Source organism: Oncorhynchus nerka, linkage group LG18 (genome assembly GCF_034236695.1).
Source record: "Oncorhynchus nerka isolate Pitt River linkage group LG18, Oner_Uvic_2.0, whole genome shotgun sequence".
Taxonomy (NCBI): domain Eukaryota; kingdom Metazoa; phylum Chordata; class Actinopteri; order Salmoniformes; family Salmonidae; genus Oncorhynchus; species Oncorhynchus nerka.
Window position 1 is genome coordinate 15,947,837 of NC_088413.1, and position 26,918 is coordinate 15,974,754.

The 26,918-nt window shown below is 46.4% G+C and overlaps 1 protein-coding gene across 1 annotated transcript in view; it reads right to left on the minus strand.

Moving 5' to 3' along the window:
* Positions 1-3,531: 3,531 nt before the first annotated feature.
* LOC115120323 (dynein axonemal heavy chain 6-like) overlaps positions 3,532-26,918 on the minus strand; it is a 44,083-nt gene continuing 20,696 nt past the window's right edge. Inside the window, exons 18-30 of the mRNA XM_065004535.1 lie at positions 24,391-24,553; positions 24,106-24,215; positions 23,781-23,906; positions 23,317-23,472; positions 16,151-16,312; positions 15,657-15,794; positions 14,877-15,044; positions 14,639-14,787; positions 10,487-10,594; positions 10,132-10,258; positions 5,277-5,489; positions 3,846-4,067; positions 3,532-3,675 (exon numbers count right to left, since the gene is read on the minus strand). Of these exons, the coding sequence (XP_064860607.1) occupies positions 3,532-3,675; positions 3,846-4,067; positions 5,277-5,489; positions 10,132-10,258; positions 10,487-10,594; positions 14,639-14,787; positions 14,877-15,044; positions 15,657-15,794; positions 16,151-16,312; positions 23,317-23,472; positions 23,781-23,906; positions 24,106-24,215; positions 24,391-24,553 (1,986 nt within the window). The remainder of the gene's footprint in view (positions 3,676-3,845; positions 4,068-5,276; positions 5,490-10,131; positions 10,259-10,486; positions 10,595-14,638; positions 14,788-14,876; positions 15,045-15,656; positions 15,795-16,150; positions 16,313-23,316; positions 23,473-23,780; positions 23,907-24,105; positions 24,216-24,390; positions 24,554-26,918) is intronic.

Sequence of the window (26,918 nt, forward strand, 5' to 3'; positions counted from 1 at the left end):
TCTCTGACAACACTGTAGGTCTGTAACATCAGACACAACATCAGATATAACCCATCAATGACAACACTGTAGGTCTGTAACATCAGACACAACAGCAGATATAACCCATCTCTGATAACACTGTAGGTCTGTAACATCAGAAACAACAGCAGATATAACCCATCTCTGACAACACTGAAGGTCTGTAACATCTGTCACCTATAACATCAGAAACAACAGCAGATATAACCCATCTCTGACAACACTGTAGGTCTGTAACATCAGAAACAACAGCAGATATAACCCATCTCTGACAACACTGTAGGTCTGTAACATCAGACACAACAGCAGATATAACCCATCTCTGATAACACTGTAGGTCTGTAACATCAGACACAACATCAGATATAACCCATCTCTGACAACACTGTAGGTCTGTAACATCAGACACAACAGCAGATATAACCCATCTCTGATAACACTGTAGGTCTGTAACATCAGAAACAACAGCAGATATACCCCATCTCTGACAACACTGTAGGTCTGTATCATCTGTCAGCTATAACATCAGAAACAACAGCAGATATAACCCATCTCTGACAACACTGTAGGTCTGTAACATCAGAAACAGCAGCAGATATAACCCATCTCTGACAACACTGTAGGTCTGTAACATCAGACACAACAGCAGATATAACCCATCTCTGACAACACTGTAGGTCTGTAACATCAGACACAACAGCAGATATAACCCATCTCTGACAACACTGTAGGTCTGTAACATCAGAAACAACAGCAGATATACCCCATCTCTGACAACACTGTAGGTCTGTAACATCAGACACAACAGCAGATATAACCCATCTCTGACAACACTGTAGGTCTGTAACATCAGAAACAACAGCAGATATACCCCATCTCTGACAACACTGTAGGTCTGTAACATCAGAAACAACAGCAGATATAACCCATCTCTGACAACACTGTAGGTCTGTAACATCAGAAACAGCAGCAGCAGTACGAGGAAGGATATAAAACCATTTAAAGACAGTTATCATAAAGACAGGGACAGTTCACAGGATCCTCCTCTAATGATGCAAGAGAGAATGTGTAAAGGTTAGAGGTGACGAGGAGAGAATGTGTAAAGGTTAGAGATGACGAAGAGAGAATGTGTAAAGGTTAGAGGTGACGAGGAGAGAATGTGTAAAGGTTAGAGGTGACGAAGAGAGAATGTGTAAAGGTTAGAGGTGACGAAGAGAGAATGTGTAAAGGTTAGAGGTGACGAAGAGAGAATGTGTAAAGGTTAGAGGTGATGAAGAGAGAATGTGTAAAGGTTAGAGGTGACGAAGAGAGAATGTGTAAAGGTTAGAGGTGACGAAGAGAGAATGTGTAAAGGTTAGAGGTGACGAAGAGAGAATGTGTAAAGGTTAGAGGTGACGAAGAGAGAATGTGTAAAGGTTAGAGGTGACGAAGAGAGAATGTGTAAATGTTAGAGATGACGAAGAGAGAATGTGTAAAGGTTAGAGGTGACGAAGAGAGAATGTGTAAAGGTTAGAGGTGACGAAGAGAGAATGTGTAAAGGTTAGAGGTGACGAAGAGAGAATGTGTAAAGGTTAGAGGTGACGAAGAGAGAATGTGTAAAGGTTAGAGATGACGAAGAGAGAATGTGTAAAGGTTAGAGGTGACGAAGATAGAATGTGTAAAGGTTAGAGGTGACGAAGAGAGAATGTGTAAAGGTTAGAGGTGACGAAGAGAGAATGTGTAAAGGTTAGAGGTGACGAAGAGAGAATGTGTAAAGGTTAGAGGTGACGAAGAGAGAATGTGTAAAGGTTAGAGGTGACGAAGAGAGAATGTGTAAAGGTTAGAGATGACGAAGAGAGAATGTGTAAAGGTTAGAGGTGACGAAGAGAGAATGTGTAAAGGTTAGAGGTGACGAAGAGAGAATGTGTAAAGGTTAGAGGTGACGAAGAGAGAATGTGTAAAGGTTAGAGGTGACGAAGAGAGAATGTGTAAAGGTTAGAGGTGACGAAGAGAGAATGTGTAAAGGTTAGAGGTGACGAAGAGAGAATGTGTAAAGGTTAGAGGTGACGAAGAGAGAATGTGTAAAGGTTAGAGGTGACAGGTCACATGATGATCTTTGACGTGTTGTGGTGGTTGATGTTTATGATGGATCTGCTGACACTGACGGTAGGAGTACCATTCTAGCCATCTATATAGTTAGATACACCTCTGTCTTTGGTCTGAGACACGCGACATTCTCTGTGAACTTCACAGAACGATAACATGAGAATACAGATTTCCAAACAGGCTTGACTGAGGCCACAGCTCCTTCCACAGAGGGGCATTATGATTATGAAGACATGGTAGATGTATATTCTGATGGAGTAGAGATGTGATCAGCGCAGGAAATCACCTTGTTAGTCAGAACAGTGATCCAGGTCTGGACCATGTTAAGGAGACTGGTAAATCACCTTGTTAGTCAGAACAGTGATCCAGGTCTGGTCCATGTTAAGGAGACTGGTAAATCACCTTGTTAGTCAGGCCAGTGATCCAGGTCTGGTCCATGTTAAGGAGACTGGTAAATCACCTTGTTAGTCAGAACAGTGATCCAGGTCTGGACCATGTTAAGGAGACTGGTAAATCACCTTGTTAGTCAGAACAGTGATCCAGGTCTAGACCATGTTAAGGAGAATGGTAAATCACCTTGTTAGTCAGGCCAGTGATCCAGGTCTGGACCATGTTAAGGAGACTGGTAAATCACCTTGTTAGTCAGGCCAGTGATCCAGGTCTGGACCATGTTAAGGAGACTGGTAAATCACCTTGTTAGTCAGGCCAGTGATCCAGGTCTAGACCATGTTAAGGAGACTAGTAAATCACCTTGTTAGTCAGAACAGTGATCCAGGTCTGGTCCATGTTAAGGAGACTGGTAAATCACCTTGTTAGTCAGGCCAGTGATCCAGGTCTGGACCATGTTAAGGAGACTGGTAAATCACCTTGTTAGTCAGAACAGTGATCCAGGTCTGGTCCATGTTAAGGAGACTGGTAAATCACCTTGTTAGTCAGAACAGTGATCCAGGTCTGGTCCATGTTAAGGAGACTGGTAAATCACCTTGTTAGTCAGAACAGTGATCCAGGTCTGGTCCATGTTAAGGAGACTGGCAAATCACCTTGTTAGTCAGAACAGTGATCCAGGTCTGGTCCATGTTAAGGAGACTTGTAAATCACCTTGTTAGTCAGAACAGTGATCCAGGTCTGGACCATGTTAAGGAGACTGGTAAATCACCTTGTTAGTCAGGCCAGTGATCCAGGTCTGGACCATGTTAAGGAGAATGGTAAATCACCTTGTTAGTCAGAACAGTGATCCAGGTCTGGTCCATGTTAAGGAGACTGGCAAATCACCTTGTTAGTCAGAACAGTGATCCAGGTCTGGTCCATGTTAAGGAGACTTGTAAATCACCTTGTTAGTCAGAACAGTGATCCAGGTCTGGACCATGTTAAGGAGACTGGTAAATCACCTTGTTAGTCAGGCCAGTGATCCAGGTCTGGACCATGTTAAGGAGAATGGTAAATCACCTTTTTAGCCAGGCCAGTGATCCAGGTCTGGACATAGGGCATCCATTTGAGTTCGTTAGAGTCGATGTAGACCATCCCACAGCGACTCACTGTGGCTGGGGACGCCACCGATAAGTCCTGGACCTGAGACACACAACACAAAGGTTGCAGAGCATTTACAAAGTCTGGATCTTTAACATGTCACTATTATCTGTTCATGTCAAAGACGTCCATAGTGACTGTCCCGCTTGTCATCAACACTAGAACGCAATGAAGAGGGACCCCTAACCTATAACCCCTGACCCCTCTCTGACCTCAAACACCATGTGTATAGACGGGGTCAGTTTGATGCGTTCGCTGTTGGCCAGACACAGCATCTTGTTGTCGTCCAGGACCGTGTTCATGTTCTCAATCCACAGCGCGTCCACCGGACCGTCTGACACGATCCACTTGTGGTCATCGCTGGTGTCGTTGCAGGCCGCTCGCACGCTGAGCGCCATCAGGCCGTCACGCCACTCCAGGGTCAATATGTTCACCTGTAGGGGTCAGGGATGAAAGGTTAGGGGCTCATGTTATGCACTTTGTGACCTATGTTTGTATATACACATTGGTAAAAACCAATAGCAAATGAGTGAGTAAACAAACAAAGGATACATTGATTGAACTAATTGGTACATTAATGAGTTGGATGGTTAACTGGTTAACTGTTAACAAATCAACTGACTGTTTATGGATAGATTTATTTATAGACTGATTGAAAAAAATGTGGTATTCACTTTTATTTATTCAGGGCAGCCCAATTGAGACCAGGGTCTCATTCTCAATGGTGCCCTGAGTACAAACATCTTCTCACAAACAGGAAGAGAAATGTACATTACCAATAACATATGACCATAGTTAACAACTGGCAGTAAATTTGACTCTACAACCTGCTTCCTGCTATTTAGGGAGAGGCCAGATCTACAGTATGTCTAAAAACAGAAGCCCACTTTAAATCTGAGCTTTTTAACTAGCTCATCCATGTTTTTTAAACATTATTTTAAACAGATAGACCAGTATTATTGACATAAATAGTAAACAGAACAGGTCCCAGTACAGACCCCTGCGGTACACCTTTTGTAATATCCAGGAAACTAGACTGAACACCATCAGAGATCATGCATTGAGTCCTGTCTGACAGATCATTCTTAAATCACTTGCAAAAAGCCTGACCCAGACCTATTTCAGTCAGCCTTTGAATGAGAATATGACAGTCAACAGTGTCAAAGGCCTTGGAAAGGTCTATAAATAAGGCAGCAGAAAGATTTTTTTATGATCCAAGCAATTTAACACATCATCTAGAATAACCGTAGCAGCTGAACCGGTGCTGTGTCCAGGTCTAAAACCGGATTGGTTCATATTAAGAACAGTGAGAAGTTTAAAAAGTTATTTGCTAAAAGTTGGACAGGGAAATTGGACAGTAGTTATCTAAGTCAGAAGGATCTCCTCCTTCATGTAAGGGGAGGACATGTGCCACTTTCCAGATCTAAAAGGAGAACACCAGAAACAATAGTCAGGTTAAAATAAAGGTCAGTGGTGCTGTAAGTGGAGCAGAGAGCTGCAGTGAGAAGAGGTCAAGAGAATCAGCCCCTATAGCTTTATTAAAATCCGCAAAGCCCTCAGTACATCATAAACATCAAATGGTTGAAATGAAACGACAGTATGTGAGTCTGTTAGTGCACAGATGAATTGTCAGCCAGGCGTACCTCTCCGTAGAGCTCTCCCATGGTGACAGACTTGGGGTTGAGGACGTATGTCTTGACCGGAAGGTAGAAGGGGTTGTGTTTCCCGTGGCCAGCCTGCCACAGGGTATCTAAGGTATCAGACAGGATGGAGTAGACCGTGGTCTTCCCTCCACCTGTAGGACCCACCAACATCACACCATGACGTACTATCATGGTCTCATACAGCTGGATCACCTGGAGGGAGGGAGAGGAAGGGTTACAACCACACAGAGATCACCTGGAGGGAGGGAGAGGAAGGGTTACAACCACACAGAGATCACCTGGAGGGAGGGAGAGGAAGGGTTACAACCACACAGAGATCACCTGGAGGGAGGGAGAGGAAGGGTTACAACCACACAGAGATCCCCTGGAGGGAGGGAGAGGAAGGGTTACAACCACACAGAGATCACCTGGAGGGAGGGAGAGGAAGGGTTACAACCACACAGAGATCACCTGGAGGGAGGGAGAGGAAGGGTTACAACCACACAGAGATCCCCTGGAGGGAGGGAGAGGAAGGGTTACAACCACACAGAGATCACCTGGAGGGAGGGAGAGGAAGGGTTACAACCACACAGAGATCACCTGGAGGGAGGGAGAGGAAGGGTTACAACCACACAGAGATCACCTGGAGGGAGGGAGAGGAAGGGTTACAACCACACAGAGATCACCTGGAGGGAGGGAGAGGAAGGGTTACAACGACACAGAGAAACATATAAGGATTATACATCATCACTAATTCATGTATTTTAATTTGAAGTCAAACTGAACCAAATTGAATGATTTATGAATGATGTTTTTGTGTTTAATCTTGATCATTTGTAATGACATAGCCATCATGGGCGGCAGGGTAGCCTAGTGGTTAGAGCGTTGGACTAGTAACCGGAAGGTTGTGAGTTCAAACCCCCGAGCTGACAAGGTACAAATCTGTCGTTCTGCCCCTGAACAGGCAGTTAACCCACTGTTCCCAGGCCGTCATTGAAAATAAGAATGTGTTCTTAACTGACTTGCCTGGTTAAATAAAGGTAAAATAAAATAAAATAAAATCATGGATTACTTAATTATATAAAGCACTGTGAGGCCTACATTATGTTTATTTAAATTAATACATAAGTTGAGTCAGTCAGTCAGTACATTGTGTGTCATGCTGGGTTGGGTCAGTCAGTACCTTGTTGGTCATTCTGGGTAGGGTCAGTCAGTACCTTGTGTGTCATGCTGGGTAGGGTCAGTCTGTACCTTGTTGGTCATGCTGGGTAGGGTCAGTCAGTACCTTGTTGGTCATGCTGGGTAGGGTCAGTCAGTACCTTGTTGGTCATGCTGGGTAGGGTCAGTCTGTACCTTGTTGGTCATGCTGGGTAGGGTCAGTCTGTACCTTGTTGGTCATGCTGGGTAGGGTCAGTCTGTACCTTGTTGGTCATGCTGGGTAGGGTCAGTCAGTACCTTGTTGGTCATGCTGGGTAGGGTCAGTCTGTACCTTGTGTGTCATGCTGGGTAGGGTCAGTCAGTACCTTGTGCGTCATGCTGGGTAGTGTCAGTCAGTTCCTTGTGCGTCATGCTGGGTAGGGTCAGTTAGTACCTTGTGCGTCATGCTGGGTAGGGTCAGTCAGTACCTTGTGCGTCATGCTGGGTAGGGTCAGTCAGTACCTTGTGCGTCATGCTGGGTAGGGTCAGTCAGTACCTTGTGCGTCATGCTGGGTAGGGTCAGTCAGTACCTTGTGCGTCATGCTGGGTAGGGTCAGTCAGTACCTTGTTGGTCATGCTGGGTAGGGTCAGTCAGTACCTTGTGCGTCATGCTGGGTAGGGTCAGTCAGTACCTTGTTGGTCATGCTGGGTAGGGTCAGTCAGTACCTTGTTGGTCATGCTGGGTAGGGTCAGTCTGTACCTTGTTGGTCATGCTGGGTAGGGTCAGTCTGTACCTTGTTGGTCATGCTGGGTAGGGTCAGTCTGTACCTTGTTGGTCATGCTGGGTAGGGTCAGTCAGTACCTTGTTGGTCATGCTGGGTAGGGTCAGTCTGTACCTTGTTGGTCATGCTGGGTAGGGTCAGTCTGTACCTTGTTGGTCATGCTGGGTAGGGTCAGTTAGTACCTTGTGCGGCATGCTGGGTAGGGTCAGTCAGTAACTTGTGCATCATGCTGGGTAGGGTCAGTCAGTACCTTGTGCGTCATGCTGGGTAGGGTCAGTTAGTACCTTGTGCGTCATGCTGGGTAGGGTCAGTTAGTACCTTGTGCGTCATGCTGGGTAGGGTCAGTCAGTACCTTGTTGGTCATTCTGGGTAGGGTCAGTCAGTACCTTGTGTGTCATGCTGGGTAGGGTCAGTCTGTACCTTGTTGGTCATGCTGGGTAGGGTCAGTCAGTACCTTGTTGGTCATGCTGGGTAGGGTCAGTCTGTACCTTGTTGGTCATGCTGGGTAGGGTCAGTCTGTACCTTGTTGGTCATGCTGGGTAGGGTCAGTCTGTACCTTGTTGGTCATGCTGGGTAGGGTCAGTCAGTACCTTGTTGGTCATGCTGGGTAGGGTCAGTCTGTACCTTGTGCGTCATGCTGGGTAGGGTCAGTCAGTACCTTGTGCGTCATGCTGGGTAGTGTCAGTCAGTTCCTTGTGCGTCATGCTGGGTAGGGTCAGTTAGTACCTTGTGCGTCATGCTGGGTAGGGTCAGTTAGTACCTTGTGCGTCATGCTGGGTAGGGTCAGTCAGTACCTTGTGCGTCATGCTGGGTAGGGTCAGTCAGTACCTTGTTGGTCATGCTGGGTAGGGTCAGTCAGTACCTTGTTGGTCATGCTGGGTAGGGTCAGTCTGTACCTTGTTGGTCATGCTGGGTAGGGTCAGTCTGTACCTTGTTGGTCATGCTGGGTAGGGTCAGTCTGTACCTTGTTGGTCATGCTGGGTAGGGTCAGTCTGTACCTTGTTGGTCATGCTGGGTAGGGTCAGTCAGTACCTTGTTGGTCATGCTGGGTAGGGTCAGTCTGTACCTTGTGCGTCATGCTGGGTAGGGTCAGTCAGTACCTTGTGCGTCATGCTGGGTAGTGTCAGTCAGTTCCTTGTGCGTCATGCTGGGTAGGGTCAGTTAGTACCTTGTGCGTCATGCTGGGTAGGGTCAGTCAGTACCTTGTGCGTCATGCTGGGTAGGGTCAGTCAGTACCTTGTGCGTCATGCTGGGTAGGGTCAGTCAGTACCTTGTTGGTCATGCTGGGTAGGGTCAGTCAGTACCTTGTGCGTCATGCTGGGTAGGGTCAGTCAGTACCTTGTTGGTCATGCTGGGTAGGGTCAGTCAGTACCTTGTTGGTCATGCTGGGTAGGGTCAGTCTGTACCTTGTTGGTCATGCTGGGTAGGGTCAGTCTGTACCTTGTTGGTCATGCTGGGTAGGGTCAGTCTGTACCTTGTTGGTCATGCTGGGTAGGGTCAGTCAGTACCTTGTTGGTCATGCTGGGTAGGGTCAGTCTGTACCTTGTTGGTCATGCTGGGTAGGGTCAGTCTGTACCTTGTTGGTCATGCTGGGTAGGGTCAGTTAGTACCTTGTGCGGCATGCTGGGTAGGGTCAGTCAGTAACTTGTGCATCATGCTGGGTAGGGTCAGTCAGTACCTTGTGCGTCATGCTGGGTAGGGTCAGTTAGTACCTTGTGCGTCATGCTGGGTAGGGTCAGTTAGTACCTTGTGCGTCATGCTGGGTAGGGTCAGTCAGTACCTTGTTGGTCATTCTGGGTAGGGTCAGTCAGTACCTTGTGTGTCATGCTGGGTAGGGTCAGTCTGTACCTTGTTGGTCATGCTGGGTAGGGTCAGTCAGTACCTTGTTGGTCATGCTGGGTAGGGTCAGTCAGTACCTTGTTGGTCATGCTGGGTAGGGTCAGTCTGTACCTTGTTGGTCATGCTGGGTAGGGTCAGTCTGTACCTTGTTGGTCATGCTGGGTAGGGTCAGTCTGTACCTTGTTGGTCATGCTGGGTAGGGTCAGTCAGTACCTTGTTGGTCATGCTGGGTAGGGTCAGTATGTACCTTGTGCGTCATGCTGGGTAGGGTCAGTCAGTACCTTGTGCGTCATGCTGGGTAGTGTCAGTCAGTTCCTTGTGCGTCATGCTGGGTAGGGTCAGTTAGTACCTTGTGCGTCATGCTGGGTAGGGTCAGTCAGTACCTTGTGCGTCATGCTGGGTAGGGTCAGTCAGTACCTTGTGCGTCATGCTGGGTAGGGTCAGTCAGTACCTTGTTGGTCATGCTGGGTAGGGTCAGTCAGTACCTTGTTGGTCATGCTGGGTAGGGTCAGTCTGTACCTTGTTGGTCATGCTGGGTAGGGTCAGTCTGTACCTTGTTGGTCATGCTGGGTAGGGTCAGTCTGTACCTTGTTGGTCATGCTGGGTAGGGTCAGTCAGTACCTTGTTGGTCATGCTGGGTAGGGTCAGTCTGTACCTTGTTGGTCATGCTGGGTAGGGTCAGTCTGTACCTTGTTGGTCATGCTGGGTAGGGTCTGTTAGTACCTTGTGCGGCATGCTGGGTAGGGTCAGTCAGTAACTTGTGCATCATGCTGGGTAGGGTCAGTCAGTACCTTGTGCGTCATGCTGGGTAGGGTCAGTTAGTACCTTGTGCGTCATGCTGGGTAGGGTCAGTTAGTACCTTGTGCGTCATGCTGGGTAGGGTCAGTCAGTACCTTGTGCGTCATGCTGGGTAGGGTCAGTCAGTACCTTGTGCGTCATGCTGGGTAGGGTCAGTCAGTACCTTGTTGGTCATGCTGGGTAGGGTCAGTCAGTACCTTGTGCGTCATGCTGGGTAGGGTCAGTCAGTACCTTGTTGGTCATGCTGGGTAGGGTCAGTCAGTACCTTGTGCGTCATGCTGGGTAGGGTCAGTTAGTACCTTGTGCGTCATGCTGGGTAGGGGCTGCAGGTTGCGTTTCACTAGAGACTCCAGGATGGTGGTTTGGAGAACACCGTAGTCATGTTCAGGGATGGAAACGCCAGGGAACAGGTCAGACATGATGCCACTAGAGCAGAGAACACACAGACACAGAACCGTCATACACAGAAACACACAGACACAGAACCGTCATACACAGAAACACACACACACACAGAGCCGTAATACGGACAAACACACGTCAGTAAGGCATGATGAGGCATGATGAACAGTGGAACGTTCTATTCTTCTCCATAGTGCTGTAACAGTAGCTGTGGGACACCATTGGTGTGTCTGTGTGTGTGTGTTCTCTCACCCAAAGAGCGCAGCATCGTCTGTGAGGAACTTGGGCAGATTGGAGTCTCTCAGAGCCCTGATCAGAACCACGTCTTCACTCAGGTGGGGGTTCTCTCTCTTCAGAGAGCTGTCGGGGGTCACACGCACAACATAATGCATTCTCTATAAATGTAGGGGTCCCTCTCTCTTCAGAGAGTCAAAATCTCATCTTTTTAAAATTAATTTTCAATACAATGAAAAGGATAAGCTATTTACAGTATTTCAAATGTATTTAACTTTAAATCACTTCCTGAATTGACTGACTTCAATTTGGAATCGTCTAAAGGTCGCTGAACTGAATACATCACCGGGTCGTCTAAAGGTCGTGGAACTGAATGCATCACCGGGTCGTCTAAAGGTCACTGAACTGAAACATCACCGGGTCGTCTAAAGGTCACTGAACTGAATGTATCACCGGTCGCCTAAAGGTCACTGAACTGAAACATCACCGGGTCGTCTAAAGGTCGTGGAACTGAATGCATCACCGGGTCGTCTAAAGGTCACTGAACTGAATGCATCACCGGGTCGTCTAAAGGTCGTGGAACTGAATGCATCACCGGGTCGTCTAAAGGTCGTGGAACTGAATGCATCACCGGGTCGTCTAAAGGTCACTGGACTGAATGCATCACCGGGTCGTCTAAAGGTCGTGGAACTGAATGCATCACCGGGTCGTCTAAAGGTCACTGAACTGAATGCATCACCGGGTCGTCTAAAGGTCACTGAACTGAATGCATCACCGGGTCGTCTAAAGGTCACTGAACTGAATGCATCACCGGGTCGTCTAAAGGTCACTGAACTGAATGCATCACCGGGTCGTCTAAAGGTCACTGAACTGAATGTATCACCGGGTCGTCTAAAGGTCACTGAACTGAATGTATCACCGGGTCGTCTAAAGGTCACTGAACTGAAACATCACCGGGTCGTCTAAAGGTCACTGAACTGAAACATCACTTTAAACACACTCACCATCTCTCTGTTACACACAAACACACATGCAGACACACACAGCTTGGTTGGAGGTTGTTAGGTAGAAGTGAATTCCTCTCCTCTCTCCTCCTGTCTCTCTCTTTACTGTGCCTGTCATCCTCCCTCCGTCCCTCCTTTCCCAGAGCTCGGCTAATCAATCCCCAGTGACTGTTCACCAACCCATGCATTAATAATGTGTGGTGCTGTAACACACACACCCACACACACAGGGTGATAATGGCAGGCCCATTACATTGGATTTACAGCGGTTGTAAAAAGTGAATGGGACAGACAGAAGAGGGTGGCTCTAAAGACAGAGGGCTTGTTACTCACACCTGTAAAATGAACAGCTCACCCTGTGACAAGACAATAGCTGTGTGAGTCAATCTGGGATGAAGTGTGATGGATGGGACAGACAGGGGACATTACTACCACATCTAGACCAGGAGCATGATGGATGGGACAGACAGGGGACATTACTACCACATCTAGACCAGGAGCATGATGGATGGGACAGACAGGGGACATTACTACCACATCTAGACCAGGAGTGTGATGGATGGGACAGACAGGGGACATTACTACCACATCTAGACCAGGAGTGTGATGGATGGGACAGACAGGGGACATTACTACCACATCTAGACCAGGAGTGTGATGGATGGGACAGACAGGGGACATTACTACCACATCTAGACCAGGAGTGTGATGGATGGGACAGACAGGGGACATTACTACCACATCTAGACCAGGAGTGTGATGGATGGGACAGACAGGGGACATTACTACCACATCTAGACCAGGAGTGTGATGGATGGGACAGACAGGGGACATTACTACCACATCTAGACCAGGAGCGTGATGGATGGGACAGACAGGGGACATTACTACCACATCTAGACCAGGAGTGTGATGGATGGGACAGACAGGGGACATTACTACCACATCTAGACCAGGAGCATGATGGATGGGACAGACAGGGGACATTACTACCACATCTAGACCAGGAGCGTGATGGATGGGACAGACAGGGGACATTACTACCACATCTAGACCAGGAGTGTGATGGATGGGACAGACAGGGGACATTACTACCACATCTAGACCAGGAGCGTGATGGATAGGACAGACAGGGGACATTACTACCACATCTACACCAGGAGTGTGATGGATGGGACAGACAGGGGACATTACTACCACATCTAGACCAGGAGCGTGATGGATGGGACAGACAGGGGACATTACTACCACATCTAGACCAGGAGCGTGATGGATGGGACAGACAGGGGACATTACTACCACATCTAGACCAGGAGCATGATGGATGGGACAGACAGGGGACATTACTACCACATCTAGACCAGGAGTGTGATGGATGGGACAGACAGGGGACATTACTACCACATCTAGACCAGGAGTGTGATGGATGGGACAGACAGGGGACATTACTACCACATCTAGACCAGGAGCGTGATGGATGGGACAGACAGAGGACATTACTACCACATCTACACCAGGAGTGTGATGGATGGGACAGACAGGGGACATTACTACCACATCTAGACCAGGAGCGTGATGGATGGGACAGACAGGGGACATTACTACCACATCTAGACCAGGAGTGTGATGGATGGGACAGACAGGGACATTACTACCACATCTAGACCAGGAGCGTGATGGATGGGACAGACAGAGGACATTACTACCACATCTACACCAGGAGTGTGATGGATGGGACAGACAGGGGACATTACTACCACATCTAGACCAGGAGCATGATGGATGGGACAGACAGGGGACATTATTACCACATCTAGACCAGGAGCGTGATGGATGGGACAGACAGGGGACATTACTACCACATCTAGACCAGGAGGATCTGAATGATGCCAATCATCTTTAATATGATGTTGATACAGTGTCTCAGTCCTTCCTGTCAGGGAAGTGTGATGAGGAACGGGTCAGTAGACCAGGCAGGAGGTCATATGCTACTATCCTATTCTCTCTGAGTCAGCCCTGCAGAGAGGAAACAAGGCTTTCCCTTGTCTAGTCTGCTCTTCCTGTCACCATCCTGCACTGTGTCACTCTCAGCTTTGACAATAAGGTCTGTGTCCCAAATGGCACCTTATTCCCTATATAAAGCTGGTCAAAAGTAGTGCACTGCATAGGGAATATGGTGCCATTGGGAACGCTACCCAAAGGTTCACATTTGCATAGAAGTGGCTGTAAAATGCATAAGGGTAGAGGGTTCTGGGTAGAGGGTTCTGGGTAGAGGGTTCTGGGTAGTGGGAGATCTGTAAACGGCACTATGAGGATAAAACTGAACATCGTTTCAAACTGATTTGTACATAAAACGACCTAGTACATAAAAAGCCCAGAAACTGTCAGATACCGGCTGGTGGTTTTGATTGAATAGAGTTCTGTTTTTCTCTCTGTGTCCTATCTGGTCATGACGAGTTCAAAAGTACCTTGTTTTACCCCCAAAATCTAACAGATACCGGTGTGCAACTTTGATTGAACAGGGTACAACGTTGTGTCCTACCCTAGACCGGTATAGAATAGCACCCCCTGTGGGTCCTACCCTAGACGGGTATAGAATAGCACCCCTTGTGGGTCCTACCCTAGACCGGTAGAGAATAGCACCCCCTGTGGGTCCTATCCTAGACCAGTAGAGAATAGCACCTCCTGTGGGTCCTACCCTAGAACGGTAGAGAATAGCACCCCCTGTGGGTCCTACCCTAGACCGGTAGAGAATAGCACCCTCTGTGGGTCCTACCCTAGACCAGTATAGAATAGCACCCCTTGTGGGTCCTACCCTAGACCAGTATAGAATAGCACCCCCTGTGGGTCCTACCCTAGACCAGTAGAGAATAGCACCCCCTGTGGGTCCTACCCTAGACCGGTAGAGAATAGCACCCCCTGTGGGTCCTACCCTAGACCAGTATAGAATAGCACCCCCTGTGGGTCCTACCCTAGACCAGTAGAGAATAGCACCCCCTGTGGGTCCTACCCTAGACCGGTAGAGAATAGCACCCCCTGTGGGTCCTACCCTAGACCAGTATAGAATAGCACCCCCTGTGGGTCCTACCCTAGACCAGTATAGAATAGCACCCCCTGTGGGTCCTACCCTAGACCAGTATAGAATAGCACCCCCTGTGGGTCCTACCCTGCCATGACGAGGACAGACTTGACGGCCCTCATGCCGAAGTCGTAGTGGTCCTGTTGGGAGAGCTGCTCAGAACACAGCTTGTACATCTGGGTCATCTTACGGGCCAGAGTCTTACTGGACTCAAAACCCTCAGAGTAGAGGATCACCTAGAGGAGGAGAGAATGGAAGTCAATGATCTGGTCCCCAGCTACAAATGACCTCAGCATCGTAACACATCCCCAGCCCCCCCAGTTACCTCAGCGATCAGGGCATAGTTGGGCACCATCATGGCTATGGGTCTGAACAGGGCTTTGAGGTTGTCAGGGAGCTCAGTGCGTCCAGCGTAGCCTGGGTTCATAGTGATGAAGGCAGCACATGTCATCACCAGCTTGATCTCTCTGCCCTCAAACATGAACCTGGACAGCTACAAGACAGAGACCACATGACACGGAGGACTGAACCGGGTTGTGAGCATCTACCGTGTCGTTTACTTAGGTAGTGTACACATCACCATGACAACAGGAACAGACGATTCTGTTAGTTAAACTACCTTTGTTACACTGAGGTCTGAAGAAACAGACCTGATATCCATGCTTTAGTTCAGAGGGCTAACAACTTCTTCAGCCGAGCGGACATCAATCTTGCCTGATGTCTTCACATTGTGGATGGTGATGAGTTGTAGGTACCAGTATATACTGTATTTGTGATATATTCCAGCAATAAGTCCCGAGGAGCTGTGGTTCTTGGCCAATATACCACGGCTAACGGCTGTTCTTAAGCACGACACAAAGCAGAGTGCCTGGATACAGCCCTTAGCCGTGGTATATTGGTCATATACCACAAACCCAGGGTTGCCTTAATGCTATTATAAACTGGTTATCAACATAATTAGAGCAATAAAAATAAACGTTTTGTCATACTGGTGGTATACTGTCTCATATACCATGGATTTCAGCCAATCAGCATCCAGGGCTCGAACCACCCAGTTTCTAAATGTAAAGATATTGGGACAGACAGGGGAAAGGGGAGGGTATACCTTCGCCATCTTGGCATTGCGGATAGTAATGAGTTGCTGGGCGATGACAGACAGCACCTCGATGTCGATGCGGTTAAACTCATCAAAACAACACCAGGCCCCTGATTGGGCCAGACCACTGAAGAACTTCCCCATCATCTACAACACAGACAGGTGATTGGTTAAGCAGATAGCAGGAATAAAACAGGATCCTTCATTATGAAGAAGATCCACTGCTGTGGTGACACTGTCCCCTAGTGTTAGTGTCTGGGTAAAACAAAGACAATAGGAGAGAGAGAGACAGAGGGTTGGGATTAGAAGGGTAAAGGAAGAGGGGGAGAGAACAGGGTTCCCCAAACTAGGTTTGTTTCTTGCCCTAGCACTACACAGCTGATTGAAATAACCAACTCATCATCAGGCTCTGATTATTTGACTCAGCCGTGCAATGCTAGGGCAGGATTGAGTTTGGGAAACCCTGGAATAGAAGGTTCTGTGCTGGTCAGTCTAATCAGTACCTTGTAGTCCAGTCCATCAGAACAGTTGAAGACGACACACTGGATGGACAGAGCCTTGGCCAGGTCCTTAGTGGTCTCCGTCTTCCCTGTTCCAGCTGGGCCTGCTGGAGCCCCACCAAGGTCTAACTGAAGAGCCCCCATCAGACACAGGTAGCAACGATCCTAGAGACATACAACGGGTTAATGGATGGAGAGATCCTAGAGAGATACAACAGGTTAATGGGTGGAGAGATCCTAGAGAGAGACAACAGGTTAATGGATGGAGAGATCCTAGAGAGATACAACAGGTTAATGGGTGGAGAGATCCTAGAGAGAGACATGCAACAGGTTAATGGATGGAGAGATCCTAGAGAGAGACAACAGGTTAATGGATGGAGAAATCCTAGAGAGATACAACAGGTTAATGGGTGGAGAGATCCTAGAGAGAGACATGCAACAGGTTAATGGATGGAGAGATCCTAGAGAGAGACAACAGGTTAATGGATGGAGAAATCCTAGAGAGATACAACAGGTTAATGGGTGGAGAGATCCTAGAGAGATACAACAGGTTAATGGGTGGAGAGATCCTAGAGAGAGACATGCAACAGGTTAATGGATGGAGAGATCCTAGAGAGAGACAACAGGTTAATGGATGGAGAAATCCTAGAGAGATACAACAGGTTAATGGGTGGAGAGATCCTAGAGAGAGACATGCAACAGGTTAATGGATGGAGAGATCCTAGAGAGAGACAACAGGTTAATAGATGGAGAGATCCTAGAGAGATACAACAGGTTAATGAATGGAGAGATCCTAGAGAGAGACAACAGGTTAATAGATGGAGAGATCCTAGAGAGAGACAACAGCTTAATAGATGGAGAGATCCTAGAGAGAGACAACAGGTTAATAGATGGAGAGATCCTAGAGAGATACAACAGGTTAATGGATGGAGAGATCCTAGAGAGAGACAACAGGTTAATGGATGGAGAGATCCTAGAGAGAGAGATGCAACAGGTTAATGGATGGAGAGATCCTAGAGAGAGACATACAACGGGTTAATGGATGGAGAGATCCTAGAGAGATACAACAGGTTAATGGATGGAGAGATCCTAGAGAGATACAACAGGTTAATGAATGGAGAGATCCTAGAGAGAGACAACAGGTTAATAGATGGAGAGATCCTAGAGAGAGACAACAGGTTAATAGATGGAGAGATCCTAGAGACATACAACGGGTTAATAGATGGAGAGATCCTAGAGAGAGACAACAGGTTAATAGATGGAGAGATCCTAGAGAGAGACAACAGGTTAATAGATGGAGAGATCCTAGAGAGAGACAACAGGTTAATAGATGGAGAGATCCTAGAGAGAGACAACAGGTTAATAGATGGAGAGATCCTAGAGAGAGACAACAGGTTAATAGATGGAGAGATCCTAGAGAGAGACAACAGGTTAATAGATGGAGAGATCCTAGAGAGATACAACAGGTTAATGGATGGAGAGATCCTAGAGAGAGACATACAACGGGTTAATGGATGGAGAGATCCTAGAGAGATACAACAGGTTAATGGATGGAGAGATCCTAGAGAGACATACAACGGGTTAATGAATGGAGAGATCCTAGAGAGAGACATACAACGGGTTAATGGATGGAGAGATCCTAGAGAGAGACATACAACGGGTTAATGGATGGAGAGATCCTAGAGAGAGACAACAGGTTAATAGATGGAGAGATCCTAGAGACATACAACGGGTTAATAGATGGAGAGATCCTAGAGAGAGACAACAGGTTAATGAATGGAGAGATCCTAGAGAGAGACATACAATGGGTTAATGGATGGAGAGATCCTAGAGAGAGACAACAGGTTAATGAATGGAGAGATCCTAGAGAGACACATACAACGGGTTAATAGATGGAGAGATCCTAGAGAGAGACATAAGGTTAATGGATGGAGAGATCCTAGAGAGAGACAACAGGTTAATGAATGGAGAGATCCTAGAGAGAGACATACAACGGGTTAATGGATGGAGAGATCCTAGAGAGAGACAACAGGTTAATAGTTGGAGAGATCCTAGAGAGACAACAGGTTAATAGTTGGAGAGATCCTAGAGAGACAACAGGTTAATAGATGGAGAGATCCTAGAGACAGACAACAGGTTAATAGTTGGAGAGATCCTAGAGAGACAACAGGTTAATAGATGGAGAGATCCTAGAGACAGACAACAGGTTAATAGATGGAGAGATCCTAGAGAGAGACAACAGGTTAATAGATGGAGAGATCCTAGAGAGAGAGATGCAACAGGTTAATGGATGGAGAGATCCTAGAGAGAGACATACAACGGGTTAATGGATGGAGAGATCCTAGAGAGATACAACAGGTTAATGGATGGAGAGATCCTAGAGAGAGACAACAGGTTAATGGATGGAGAGATCCTAGAGAGAGACAACAGGTTAATGAATGGAGAGATCCTAGAGAGAGACAACAGGTTAATGAATGGAGAGATCCTAGAGAGAGACAACAGGTTAATGAATGGAGAGATCCTAGAGAGAGACAACAGGTTAATGAATGGAGAGATCCTAGAGAGAGACAACAGGTTAATGAATGGAGAGATCCTAGAGAGAGACATACAATGGGTTAATGGATGGAGAGATCCTTGAGAGATCCAACAGGTTAATGAATGGAGAGATCCTAGAGAGAGACATACAATGGGTTAATGGGTGGAGAGATCCTAGAGAGAGACAATGGGTTAATGGGTGGAGAGATCATAGAGAGATCCTAGAGAGATCCTAGAGAGAGACAACAGGTTAATGGATGGAGAGATCCTAGAGAGATCCTAGAGAGATCCTAGAGACATACAACAGGTTAATGGATGGAGAGATCCTAGAGAGAGACAACAGGTTAATAGATGGAGAGATCCTAGAGAGACAACAGGTTAATAGATGGAGAGATCCTAGAGAGAGACAACAGGTTAATAGATGGAGAGATCCTAGAGAGAGACAACAGGTTAATAGATGGAGAGATCCTAGAGACATACAACGGGTTAATAGATGGAGAGATCCTAGAGAGAGACAACAGGTTAATAGATGGAGAGATCCTAGAGAGAGACAACAGGTTAATAGATGGAGAGATCCTAGAGAGAGACAACAGGTTAATAGATGGAGAGATCCTAGAGAGATACAACAGGTTAATGGATGGAGAGATCCTAGAGAGAGACATACAACGGGTTAATGGATGGAGAGATCCTAGAGAGATACAACAGGTTAATGGATGGAGAGATCCTAGAGAGACATACAACGGGTTAATGAATGGAGAGATCCTAGAGAGACATACAACAGGTTAATGGATGGAGAGATCCTAGAGAGAGACATACAGGTTAATGGATGGAGAGATCCTAGAGAGAGACAACAGGTTAATAGATGGAGAGATCCTAGAGACATACAACGGGTTAATAGATGGAGAGATCCTAGAGAGAGACAACAGGTTAATGAATGGAGAGATCCTAGAGAGAGACATACAATGGGTTAATGGATGGAGAGATCCTAGAGAGAGACAACAGGTTAATGAATGGAGAGATCCTAGAGAGACACATACAACTTAATAGATGGAGAGATCCTAGAGAGAGACATAAGGTTAATGGATGGAGAGATCCTAGAGAGAGACAACAGGTTAATGAATGGAGAGATCCTAGAGAGAGACATACAACGGGTTAATGGATGGAGAGATCCTAGAGAGAGACAACAGGTTAATAGTTGGAGAGATCCTAGAGAGACAACAGGTTAATAGTTGGAGAGATCCTAGAGAGACAACAGGTTAATAGATGGAGAGATCCTAGAGAGACAACAGGTTAATAGATGGAGAGATCCTAGAGACAGACAACAGGTTAATAGTTGGAGAGATCCTAGAGAGACAACAGGTTAATAGATGGAGAGATCCTAGAGACAGACAACAGGTTAATAGATGGAGAGATCCTAGAGAGAGACAACAGGTTAATAGATGGAGAGATCCTAGAGAGAGAGATGCAACAGGTTAATGGATGGAGAGATCCTAGAGAGAGACATACAACGGGTTAATGGATGGAGAGATCCTAGAGAGATACAACAGGTTAATGGATGGAGAGATCCTAGAGAGAGACAACAGGTTAATGGATGGAGAGATCCTAGAGAGAGACAACAGGTTAATGAATGGAGAGATCCTAGAGAGAGACAACAGGTTAATGAATGGAGATATCCTAGAGAGAGACAACAGGTTAATGAATGGAGAGATCCTAGAGAGAGACAACAGGTTAATGAATGGAGAGATCCTAGAGAGAGACAACAGGTTAATGAATGGAGAGATCCTAGAGAGAGACATACAATGGGTTAATGGATGGAGAGATCCTTGAGAGATCCAACAGGTTAATGAATGGAGAGATCCTAGAGAGAGACATACAATGGGTTAATGGGTGGAGAGATCCTAGAGAGAGACAATGGGTTAATGGGTGGAGAGATCCTAGAGAGATCCTAGAGAGATCCTAGAGAGATCCTAGAGAGAGACAACAGGTTAATGGATGGAGAGATCCTAGAGAGATCCTGGAGAGATCCTAGAGACATACAACAGGTTAATGGATGGAGAGATCCTAGAGAGAGACAACAGGTTAATAGATGGAGAGATCCTAGAGAGACAACAGGTTAATAGATGGAGAGATCCTAGAGAGAGACAACAGGTTAATAGATGGAGAGATCCTAGAGAGAGACAACAGGTTAATAGATGGAGAGATCCTAGAGAGAGACAACAGGTTAATAGATGGAGAGATCCTAGAGAGAGACAACAGGTTAATAGATGGAGAGATCCTAGAGAGAGACAACAGGTTAATAGATGGAGAGATCCTAGAGAGAGACAACAGGTTAATAGATGGAGAGATCCTAGAGAGATCCTAGAGAGACACAACAGGTTAATGGGTGAAGAGATCCTAGAGAGAGACAATGGGTTAATAGATGGAGAGATCCTAGAGAGATACAACAGGTTAATGAATGGAGAGATCCTAGAGAGAGACAACAGGTTAATAGATGGAGAGATCCTAGAGAGAGACAACAGGTTAATAGATGGAGAGATCCTAGAGAGACAACAGGTTAATAGATGGAGACTGCCAACAGGTTAATGGATGGAGAGATCCAGAGTTACCTGGAGAGATCCTAGAGAGACAAGTTCATTAGAGCTGGATGAGGACTGCCACAGGAAAGGAAGACGAGACAGGAGAAGTCCTAGAGAGAGACAACAGGTTAATAGATGGAGGATCCTAGCCAGAGGAAAGGTTAAGATGGAGAGTTATCTGCTACAGAGACAAGTTAATAGATGGAGAGATCCTATGAGGACAACAGGTTAAAGATGGAAGATCCAGAGTTAGACAACAGGTTAATAGAGGACAAGTTCCTTAGAGCTCCTAGAGAGATCTCTCAGAGGACTGCAACAGGTTAAGGAAGACCCAGAGTTAGACAATGGGTTAATAGATGGACAAGTTCATTAGAGCACAATGTCTTAATGGATGGAAAGATCCTACAGAGACAAAACGGGTTTGTGGAATTTCTTTCCTTCTTAATGCATTTGAGCTGTGACAAGGTAGGGGTGGTATACAGAGGATAGCCCTATTTGGTAAAAGACCAGAGTCCATATTACAAGAACAGCTCAAATAAGCAGAGAAACTACAGTCCATCATTACTTTAAGACATGAAGGTCAACCAATCAGGAAAAATTAAGAACTTTGAAAGTTGCTTCTGCTGCAGAGGACAAGTTCATTATGAAACTGGCTCTCATGAGGACTGCCACAGGAAAGGAAGACCCAGAGTTACCTCTGCTACAGAGGACAAGTTCATTAGAGCTACCTGTCTCACATGAGGACTGCCACAGGAAAGGAAGACCCAGAGTTACCTCTGCTACAGAGGACAAGTTCATTAGAGCTACCAACCTCAGAAATTGCAGCCCAAATAGATGCTTCACATAGTTCAAGTAACAGACATCTCAACATCAACTGTTCAGAGGAGACTGGGTAAATCAGGCCTTTGTGGTCAAATTGCTGGAAAGAAGCCACTACTAAAAGGACACCAATAAGAAGAAGAGTTGCTTAGGCCAAGAAACACGAGCAATGAACATTAGACCGGTGGAAATCTGTCCTTTGGTCTGATGAGTCCAAATTTGAGATTTTTGGATCCAACCGTCATCAAATCAAATCAAATGTATTTATATAGCCCTTCGTACATCAGCTGATATCTCAAAGTGCTGTACAGAAACCCAGCCTAAGACCCCAAACAGCAAGCAATGCAGGTGTAGAAGCACGGTGGCTAGGAAAAACTCCCTAGAAAGGCCAAAACCTAGGAAGAAACCTAGAGAGGAACCAGGCATGTAATGTCTTTGTGAGACGCAGGATAGTTGAACGGATGATCTCTGCATGTGTGGTTCCCACCGTGAAGCACGGAGGAAGAGGTGTGATGCTGTGGGGTGCTTTGCTGGTGAAACTGTCTGTGATTTACTTAGAATTCAAGGCACACTTAACCAGCATGGCTACCACCACATTCTGCAGCGATATGCCATCCCATCTGGTTTGAGCTTAGTAGGACTATCATTTGTTTTTCAACAGGACAATGACCCAACACACCTCAAAGCTGTGTAAGGGCTATTTGACCAAGAAGGAGAGTGAAGTGCTGCATCAGATGACCTGGCATCCACATTACCAAACCTCAACCAATTGAGATGGTTTGGGATGAGTTGGACCGCAGAGTGAAAAGCAGCCAACAAGTGCTCAGCATATGTGGGAACTCCTTCAAGACTGTTGGAAAAGCATTCCAGGTGAAGCGGGTTGAGAGAATGCCAAGAGTGGGCAAAGCTGTCATCATGGCAAAGGGTGGCTACATTGAAGAATCTCAAATATAAAATATATTTTGATTTGTTTAACTTTGAGACACGGGGAACATGGGCATGTTAATCAAGGCATCCTGACACATATTTCCCCACGTAGTGCTTTTCTGATTTCCCCATGCAGTCTGATGAGGGAAAATGTCCCGAAGTGCAGGTGCACACACACCAAGACAATCATGCACAGAAGGATACCATCTGCAATGTCTTAGACTGTTGCTTTGAAACATTGTTTGTCACTGTCTTGTGTGTGTGTGTGTGTGTGTGTGTGTGTGTGTGTGTGTGTGTGTGTGTGTGTATTACTGTGAGTGGGGTGATGACGAGGCGAGGGCAGGCCCCCAGGTATTCATATCCATAGATGTAGGTGGACAGAGCCATCCTGGCCACACAGTTATCTAGGTCCAAGTCCCAGTAGTAACGCAGCTGCCTCTGCCACTCAAAGTTACTGCTGGAGTCAACCTACACACACACACACACACAGACACACACACACAGACACACACATACACACACGCACACACACACACACACACACACACACACACACACACACACACACACACACACACACACACACACACACACACACACACGCACACACACACACACACACACACACAGCCTTGGTCACTAATCAAGGTCAAGGCCAAATAAACAGGACATAAACTGTTGTTTTTGATCAGACAAGTTGGATTTATGTAAAACAATATTTTTTGAATGAACTACACTTCCCATGATGCAGTGGGTGGTTTGCAGGCGTACAATACCTTCCGGGCCACGAGGTCTGTGACAATGTCCCTGGCATGCACGTCTACGGTGATGAGAGCTGTGATGATGTTACGGTGCAGGGTGGGAAGTTGGCCTCGAACCAGGGCTGCTAGGGCATTCAGCCTCTATAGACAGACAGACAGATAGATAGACAGACAGACAAGTAGGGAGGGAGGCAGGCAGACAGACAAGCAGACAGACAGACACGAGGAGAATCATCAAATGATAAAAAAACAAAAGTATTTCTATAAAGATAAATATCTCTGTTCCAAGGTGTTGTCACCACTGTAGGCTGTTGAAAACAGTCATTTTGGACGGTCGTACATCAATGTTGACATATTCAAAGTCCTGCAGGGCCATGAAGTGGTCGTGGTCTCCTCCAGACAGCCGTCCAGGTCTCTGCACCACATCAACTGACTGATAGTTAACACCACCTGGTGGACACAGAGGAGCACTGCAGCTGGACATTAACCTCTTACAGACACCAGGTTTACAACACATGATAATCATACAATAGGAATTCATTCATTTCTTCAGAGGCTACTCTCGTTGTTTGCTCTGGTAGTCAGCGATGGAGGTTAGTGTGTGTGTGTGTGTGTGTGTGTGTACCTGTGAGGGTGTCCAGCCACCACCCACTCCTCTCGTTCTTTACTTTGGTAGTCAGCGATGGAGGCCTTGCTGAGGCGGCGGAGGAAGAGAACATGGCCTCCTCTACTTTACCCAGCCAGTCCTCTACGTTACCACGCGCCTTCAGACCTTTAGCCAGGCCCACCTACACACACACAGAATGAACACACACAGATACACACACACAGAATGAACACACACAGATACACACACACACAGAATGAACACACACAGATACACACACACAGAATGAACACACACAAATACACACACACAGAATGAACACACAGATACACACACAAAGAATGAACACACACAGATACACACACACAGAATGAACACACACAGATACACACACAAAGAATGAACACACACAGATACACACACACAGAATGAACACACACAGATACACACACACAGAATGAACACACAGATACACACACACACAGAATAAACACACAGAAACACACACACAGAATGAACACACAGATACACACACACAGAATGAACACACAGATACACACACACAGAATGAACACACACAGATACACACACAAAGAATGAACACACACAGATACACACACACAGAATGAACACACACAAATACACACACACAGAATGAACACACACAAATACACACACACAGAATGAACACACAGATACCTACCTTCACTCAGAATGAGACCATGACCAGATATTACCTACCTTCACTCTCTCAGGTGAGACCATGACCAGTATATTACCTACCTTCTCTCCTCAGGTGAGACCATGACCAGTATATTACCTACCTTCTCTCCTTCAGGTGAGACCATGACCAGTATATTACCTACCTTCTCTCTCTCAGGTGAGACCATGACCAGTATATTACCTACCTTCTCTCTCTCAGGTGAGACCATGACCAGTATATTACCTACCTTCTCTCCTTCAGGTGAGACCATGACCAGTATATTACCTACCTTCTCTCCTTCAGGTGAGACCATGACCAGTATATTACCTACCTTCTCTCTCTCAGGTGAGACCATGACCAGTATATTACCTACCTTCTCTCCTTCAGGTGAGACCATGACCAGTATATTACCTAACTTCTCTTCTTCAGGTGAGACCATGACCAGTATATTACCTACCTTCTCTCTCTCAGGTGAGACCATGACCAGTATATTACCTACCTTCTCTCTCTCAGGTGAGACCATGACCAGTATATTACCTACCTTCTCTCTCTCAGGTGAGACCATGACCAGTATATTACCTACCTTCTCTCCTTCAGGTGAGACCATGACCAGTATATTACCTACCTTCTCTCTCTCAGGTGAGACCATGACCAGTATATTACCTACCTTCTCTCCTTCAGGTGAGACCATGACCAGTATATTACCTACCTTCTCTCCTTCAGGTGAGACCATGACCAGTATATTACCTACCTTCTCTCCTTCAGGTGAGACCATGACCAGTATATTACCTACCTTCTCTCTTCAGGTGAGACCATGACCAGTATATTACCTACCTTCTCTCTCTCAGGTGAGACCATGACCAGTATATTACCTACCTTCTCTCTCTCAGGTGAGACCATGACCAGTATATTACCTACCTTCTCTCCTTCAGGTGAGACCATGACCAGTATATTACCTACCTTCTCTCCTTCAGGTGAGACCATGACCAGTATATTACCTACCTTCTCTCCTTCAGGTGAGACCATGACCAGTATATTACCTACCTTCTCTCCTTCAGGTGAGACCATGACCAGTATATTACCTACCTTCTCTCTCTCAGGTGAGACCATGACCAGTATATTACCTACCTTCTCTCTCTCAGGTGAGACCATGACCAGTATATTACCTACCTTCTCTCTCTCAGGTGAGACCATGACCAGTATATTACCTACCTTCTCTCCTTCAGGTGAGACCATGACCAGTATATTACCTACCTTCTCTCCTTCAGGTGAGACCATGACCAGTATATTACCTACCTTCTCTCCTTCAGGTGAGACCATGACCAGTATATTACCTACCTTCTCTTCTTCAGGTGAGACCATGACCAGTATATTACCTACCTTCTCTCCTTCAGGTGAGACCATGACCAGTATATTACCTACCTTCTCTCCTTCAGGTGAGACCATGACCAGTATATTACCTACCTTCTCTCTCTGAGGTGAGACCATGACCAGTATATTACCTACCTTCTCTCCTTCAGGTGAGACCATGACCAGTATATTACCTACCTTCTCTCTCTGAGGTGAGACCATGACCAGTATATTACCTACCTTCTCCTTCAGGTGAGACCATGACCAGTATATTACCTACCTTCTCTCCTTCAGGTGAGACCATGACCAGTATATTACCTACCTTCTCTCCTTCAGGTGAGACCATGACCAGTATATTACCTACCTTCTCTCCTTCAGGTGAGACCATGACCAGTATATTACCTACCTTCTCTCCTTCAGGTGAGACCATGACCAGTATATTACCTACCTTCTCTCTCTCAGGTGAGACCATGACCAGTATATTACCTACCTT